The sequence below is a fragment of the Lucilia sericata genome, unplaced genomic scaffold (genome assembly GCF_015586225.1).
Source record: "Lucilia sericata isolate MDLA Ls3-8-SP2 unplaced genomic scaffold, ASM1558622v1 Contig000511F_arrow, whole genome shotgun sequence".
NCBI lineage: Eukaryota > Metazoa > Arthropoda > Insecta > Diptera > Calliphoridae > Lucilia > Lucilia sericata.
This window is the reverse complement of record NW_023994524.1, coordinates 242607-250167: the sequence shown is the minus strand read 5'-3', so window position 1 is coordinate 250167 and position 7561 is coordinate 242607. Positions and strand designations below refer to the sequence as shown.

Sequence of the window (7561 nt, the reverse complement as noted above, 5' to 3'; positions counted from 1 at the left end):
CGACGATAAGCTTTAAACCGTTTTTGTATCTTTTATGGTTTAGGAGATATAAGGTTACAGAATTTACCCGTTTTTACCCTTTTTTACCCCCTAAACATTCGAATTTCCAAAAATCCCGTCTTAGTGGATCTATTTGGTGGGAGACCACCCTCCTGTCCAAATTTCAGCTCCTTAGCTTCAACCGTTTAGGCTGTGCGATGATGAATCAGTCAGTCAGTAACGTTAGAATTTTATATATATAGATTAGAACCAAATCGTAATTTGGCTTCGATTGGACTTAAGGTATCATGAGTAATATGATCTATCATTAAATCATGCATCGTATCATTAACAATGGATTTCGACCTAGGTCTAGAACAGACCTTGGTTGATTACTATGCTCAAACTGTCAGGTGAAGACTGCGTTTTGTCATTAGATTCAGTCTATTTTAGTAAAATATCTGAGTTAGTCAATTAGACAGGACCCCGATAATACACTATTTCAAAAGTCATATATTTCTCTTGATAGCTATATGTTTGGGACATTCACAAGGAGGAAATTATTTCCTTATTTTCATTATCATTGCAACCGCCATAAACTTTGTTGAAGGGGAACCTGAGCAGTCTTGAGTGTCCAGTTGTTACTGCCAGTAACCTCAATATAACTCCCATTTTTTCAGGTTATAAGTTGCCTTGTGCATTTCTCATTGACAGAAGGTCAGACTAACTTGGCCCCTCGACCTTTTTAACAAAGAATCCTAAAGGATTTAACGTTATAGATATTCCGTTGTAGAGGTCCCGCTCTGATTAGTTCATATGCCTGTTCATTTTCCTAGTAGTCTTTATGCTCAGGGACCTAAACTAGCCCAGCAGTTCAACATAGAGTCAATGCCTCCGAAAAAGACAGTGATATCCACTAACGTCTAACCACCTGGTTGGCTCTAATTCGTCTTTCGTCACGGATGTACTTTTTGTAAACGAGAGAGGGGACAAACCTAAGCTTTATGTCTGCCCCTTCGTAATCTATGGGGTGACGATTGACTTCCTCGTAGTACAAGCAAATTTTAAAATAGCTAGTCACCTGGACAGTCTTTGGCTAGGGTAACCCTAAGTGGTAGGTTAAATAGGTAGTTCGGGATGTTCGACCGAATTGCTGGGAGGGTACTATCAAATAGAACACCTAGCTTTGACCCATTAGTCTTGCATTGTCCAACCAATAGGAATGTGAGGACGTCGATAGATAGTACCTGAAAGAACCAATTCTTATCTTATAGAGTTTTAAACCTAAGTTTTTACAGACAAAAGTGTTGCCAACTGGGATAAACATAACTTTTCTCTAAAAAAAGTCTATGACGAAATACCTTACTAGGTAATGTATGCGGTAATAAGCTTCTAATAAGAAAGTTTTGACAATATTAGTGAGTCACTTGTCAATATATTTGCGAGCAATTATTGGTACAAACTTTATGTAAATGTTTCATTGGAATAATGAAATATTTCGTAAAGTTTACGCCAAAAAACTTTAAACTATAATTAACACGTTATTTTTTTGTAAACTACATATGACATAAATAAAACTTTATGCATATCGTACTAAATAATAATATAGTTTTTGCCAAAAACTAAAGTTTGATTTTCATAAGTTTTATGCTAAAGTGACTTTTTTTCTAAACAAAACTTTTATGAATTTTGGGAATTTTACATAAATGGTAAAAATGGCGGAGGTGTTGTTGGCTGACGTACAAAACATTGAAAATGTTTTAAAATAACGTATATTGTTGACACATCTAATGAATTTTAAAAATTAAAGAAAAACTAACTGTAAAAATATACGTATGTGTGTATATGGAAAGTGTGAATGTGTCAATGTGTTACTAAGTACACAATCAAACTTTTGTACGTTACCGGGTGCACGTAATTTATTATATTTATATGTATATTTTGTTTAATTTCAATTTCATACGAAAAATATCTAAAATAACATGCAATAGTTAAAATAAATATTTTTTGGTAAATAATATAAACAAAAAAACCCCGCGAAAACATCAGAGTTAAAAGGGGGACTAAGACAAACCGCCTAAACATAACTTTGTGACAAAACAAAATGGTGAGCAGGCGGTCAGTTATGTTGCTGTTAAGTTAAAATCTTCAAATTTAAAATTCCGGAAACGTAAACCCCAGCAAATGTAAATATAATAAAACAATAACAACCAAATACACACAATATTGAATTACATCAAGTGTAACAGTGTCAGGAATCTTAATAATGGAAATTTTAATTGAAATCGAAATTTTGTTTTATAAATATTACGGAATTTCAGTTTTTTATTGTTCATAATAATTTAGTGTTTTATAAATTGCATAATTTTGTTAATTTTAAATTTTATTTCTCTGTTTTTATCTTTACAGCTAACATTTGGCCATGTTCACCATAAGGCTTTAATCATCAAATTTTTTTTTTCAACAAAAAATTTTTTAAAAATTAATTTCCTTTTAATAAAACTAAAAATCCCATAAAATGAGCGCTATAGCCAGTGCGGCGGGTGTTATAGGTGGCGCTGTTACCGCTGCCACCAGTAACAGTTGGTTTGTACCCATGCTAGTGGCGGCCATAGCCTACTTTCAATATGAAGAGATTATGGATCCTGAATCTAAGCCCAATGATACTCCCGGTGATGAGATAAGAGATCATTATGATTTTATTATAATAGGCGCCGGTTCGGCGGGATCAGTGGTGGCGAATCGTTTAACGGAAGTGGAAAATTGGAATGTCTTATTACTGGAGGCGGGTGGAGATGAAACGGAAATTTCGGATGTCCCTCTAATGGCTGGCTATTTGCAATTGAGTAAAATGGATTGGAAGTATAAGACGGAGCCATCGGGTACATCGTGTTTGGGTAAGTGAGATTTGGACTTTAGACTAGACTTTAGACTAGACTATAGAGTAGACTTTAAACTAAACATAAGACTAAGCTTTAGACTAGATTAAAGACTAGACTATAGACTACACTAGACTAGACTATAGACTAGACTATAGACTAGACTATAGACTAGACTATAGACTAGACTATAGACTAGACTATAGACTAGACTATAGACTAGACTATAGACTAGACTAGACTATAGACTAGACTATAGACTTATAGACTAGACTATAGACTAGACTATAGACTAGACTATAGACTAGACTATAGACTAGACTATAGACTAGACTATAGACTAGACTATAGACTAGACTATAGACTAGACTATAGACTAGACTATAGACTAGACTATAGACTAGACTATAGACTAGACTATAGACTAGACTATAGACTAGACTATAGACTAGACTATAGACTAGACTATAGACTAGACTATAGACTAGACTATAGACTAGACTATAGACTAGACTATAGACTAGACTATAGACTAGACTATAGACTAGACTATAGACTAGACTATAGACTAGACTATAGACTAGACTATAGACTAGACTATAGACTAGACTATAGACTAGACTATAGACTAGACTATAGACTAGACTATAGACTAGACTATAGACTAGACTATAGACTAGACTATAGACTAGACTATAGACTAGACTATAGACTAGACTATAGACTAGACTATAGACTAGACTATAGACTAGACTATAGACTAGACTATAGACTAGACTATAGACTAGACTATAGACTAGACTATAGACTAGACTATAGACTAGACTATAGACTAGACTATAGACTAGACTATAGACTAGACTATAGACTAGACTATAGACTAGACTATAGACTAGACTATAGACTAGACTATAGACTAGACTATAGACTAGACTATAGACTAGACTATAGACTAGACTATAGACTAGACTATAGACTAGACTATAGACTAGACTATAGACTAGACTATAGACTAGACTATAGACTAGACTATAGACTAGACTATAGACTAGACTATAGACTAGACTATAGACTAGACTATAGACTAGACTATAGACTAGACTATAGACTAGACTATAGACTAGACTATAGACTAGACTATAGACTAGACTTTAGACTAGACTATAGAGTAGACTTTAAACTAAACATAAGACTAAGCTTTAGACTAGATTAAAGACTAGACTATAGACTACACTAGACTATAGACTAGACTATAGACTAGACTATAGACTAGACTATAGACTAGACTATAGACTAGACTATAGACTAGACTATAGACTAGACTATAGACTAGACTATAGACTAGACTATAGACTAGACTATAGACTAGACTATAGACTAGACTATAGACTAGACTATAGACTAGACTTTAGACTAGACTATAGAGTAGACTTTAAACTAAACATAAGACTAAGCTTTAGACTAGATTAAAGACTAGACTATAGACTACACTAGACTATAGACTAGACTATAGACTAGACTATAGACTAGACTATAGACTAGACTATAGACTAGACTATAGACTAGACTATAGACTAGACTATAGACTAGACTATAGACTAGACTATAGAATAGACTATAGACTAGACTATAGACTAGACTATAGACTAGACTATAGACTAGACTATAGACTAGACTATAGACTAGACTATAGACTAGACTATAGACTAGACTATAGACTAGACTATAGACTAGACTATATAGACTAGACTATAGACTAGACTATAGACTAGACTATAGACTAGACTATAGACTAGACTATAGACTAGACTATAGACTAGACTATAGACTAGACTATAGACTAGACTATAGACTAGACTATAGACTAGACTATAGACTAGACTATAGACTAGACTATAGACTAGACTATAGAACTAGACTATAGACTAGACTATAGACTAGACTATAGACTAGACTATAGACTAGACTATAGACTAGACTATAGACTAGACTATAGACTAGACTATAGACTAGACTATAGACTAGACTATAGACTAGACTATAGACTAGACTATAGACTAGACTATAGACTAGACTATAGACTAGACTATAGACTAGACTATAGACTAGACTATAGACTAGACTATAGACTAGACTATAGACTAGACTATAGACTAGACTATAGACTAGACTATAGACTAGACTATAGACTAGACTATAGACTAGACTATAGACTAGACTATAGACTAGACTATAGACTAGACTATAGACTAGACTATAGACTAGACTATAGACTAGACTATAGACTAGACTATAGACTAGACTATAGACTAGACTATAGACTAGACTATAGACTGGACTATAGACTGGACTATAGACTGGACTATAGACTGGACTATAGACTAGACTATAGACTAGACTATAGACTAGACTATAGACTAGACTATAGACTAGACTATAGACTAGACTTTAGACTAGACTATAGACTAGCCTATAGACTAGACTATACACTAGAATATACACTAGACTATAGACTAGACTATATTAGAGCAGACTATACTAGACTATAGACTGGACTATGTATTAGATTATTGATTAGACTATAGACTACTTGTCCATACTATAGACTGGGCTATATAATATTAAATATTACTCTATTTCTTAAAGAGTCCTTTTAAGAATGTTCGTTTTTTCCTTTCCAGCTATGAATGGCGGTCGTTGTAATTGGCCTCGTGGCAAGGTGCTGGGAGGTTCAAGTGTTCTTAATTACATGTTATATCTTCGCGGCAGTAAGCATGATTATGACGGTTGGGAGGCGCAGGGTAACACCGGTTGGGGCTATCGAGATGCTTTGTACTATTTCAAGAAATCAGAAGATAATACAAATCCCTATTTGGCCAGTACACCGTATCATTCTACCGGAGGTTATCTGACCGTAGGTGAGGCTCCTTATCATACTCCTTTGGCGGCCAGTTTTGTGGAGGCTGGAGTTGAAATGGGTTATGAGAATCGTGATTTGAATGGTGAAAAACAAGCTGGTTTTATGATAGCCCAAGGTACTACTCGTCGAGGCAGTCGTTGCAGTACAGCTAAGGCCTTCTTGAGACCGGCTAGATTAAGACCTAATCTGCATATATCCATGAATTCCCAGGTTACACGTATAATGATAGATCCTGTCACCAAATTGGCTTTTGGTGTGGAGTTTGTTAAAGATCAAAAACTGTTCCATGTTAGAGCTAAAAAGGAGGTTATTTTATCGGGTGGATCTGTCAATTCTCCACAAATTTTAATGCTTTCGGGTATAGGTCCAAGAAAAGAGTTGGCCAAACATCGTATACCCGTGATTAAGGAATTAAATGTGGGTGAAAATATGCAGGATCATATAGGTTTGGGTGGCCTAACTTTCTTGGTTAATCAACCGGTTTCCATAGTGGAAAGTCGATTCCATTCTATGTCTACGGTTTTACAATATGCTGTATTCGGTCAGGGACCTTTGACTATATTGGGCGGTGTGGAAGGTTTGGCTTTTGTTAATACCAAATATGCTAACAAATCTTTGGATTGGCCAGATATAGAGTTTCATTTTGTTTCCGGTTCCACTAATTCGGATGGTGGCAATCAGCTGAGAAAGGCTCATGGTTTAACTGATGCTTTCTATAGAGCAGTTTTTGAAAAGATTAATAATCATGATGTTTGGAGTATTATACCTATGTTGCTGAGACCCCGTAGCAAAGGTTCTATTAAATTGAGATCTGGTAATCCCTTTGATTATCCCTATATAATACCCAACTATTTGGCGGATGATTTTGATTTGAAAACTTTAATAGAGGGTGTTAAAGTGGCTGTAGCTCTATCACGCACCCAAGCCATGCAAAGATTTGGTTCACGCTTATCCGCCATTAAATGGCCCGGTTGCCAACATTTACAAATGTTTACCGATCCCTATTGGGAGTGCATGATAAGACATTATACTTGTACTATTTATCATCCGGTAGGCACTTGCAAAATGGGTCCCTATTGGGATCCCGAAGCGGTGGTAGATCCCCAGTTAAGGGTTTATGGCATTAGAGGTTTACGTGTCATTGATGCCAGTATAATGCCCACCTTGGTGAGTGCTAACACCAATGCTCCCGTTATAATGATTGCTGAAAAGGGTTCCGATATGATTAAAGAATTTTGGATTAAGAATACAGTCGTTTAATTAGTATTTAAGTTAAGTCACTAAATCTTAATTATATATTAGTTTAATTTTAGTCTTATTTAGCATTATTCGAAACCAAATTGAAACTTTTATTATTTATTTGTATTTTATAAAAAAATTAATTTTTATTATAAGTTTTATTTTTTACTTAAAAAATAGTTTATTAAGTTATTTATAATATTTATTACAAAGTTTTGTCTTTCGCTTAGAATTTTAATTTTATTTTAAGCGCAATTGATTGATTAAATGATTTTTTATATAAAAAAGTACGCCTAATTAAAAATTAAATAAAATGGAGAGCAAATGTTAAGATTAATTGCTTTAAAGCAACGTGTTTAAATATTTAAATAGAAATATCACTTAATTAATAATATAGTAAATTTCTACTTACTAGAAAAGGTAGAAAAGTTGCTGATTTTGCTATTTTATAGAACGGCATTGAAAAGTGCTCATTATAAAATATTTACTATCAGTTCATTGACCCAATAACCAGGTATATGGGGGAAGTTATTAAAACGCATTT

At 34.2% G+C, this 7561-nt stretch overlaps 1 protein-coding gene across 1 annotated transcript; it reads left to right on the top strand.

The window, feature by feature from the left end:
- The first annotated feature begins 2388 nt into the window (after positions 1-2388).
- Positions 2389-7349, top strand: LOC119605710 (glucose dehydrogenase [FAD, quinone]). Its single transcript, XM_037958986.1, has 2 exons — positions 2389-2876; positions 5540-7349. The coding sequence occupies exons 1-2, from the start codon at positions 2498-2500 to the stop codon at positions 7036-7038; spliced, it is 1878 nt and encodes a 625-aa protein (XP_037814914.1). The 5' UTR covers positions 2389-2497; the 3' UTR covers positions 7039-7349.
- The last annotated feature ends 212 nt before the right edge of the window (positions 7350-7561 follow it).

What these genes read in the sequence shown, in the direction of transcription:
- LOC119605710 (XM_037958986.1), top strand. Translation starts at nt 2,498, where the DNA reads ATGAGCGCTATAGCCAGTGCGGCGGGTGTTATAGGTGGCGCTGTTACC. An exon ending in ATCGGGTACATCGTGTTTGG is followed by an intron (nt 2,877 to 5,539) that starts GTAAGTGAGATT and finishes TTTCCTTTCCAG; the next exon opens with CTATGAATGGCGGTCGTTGT.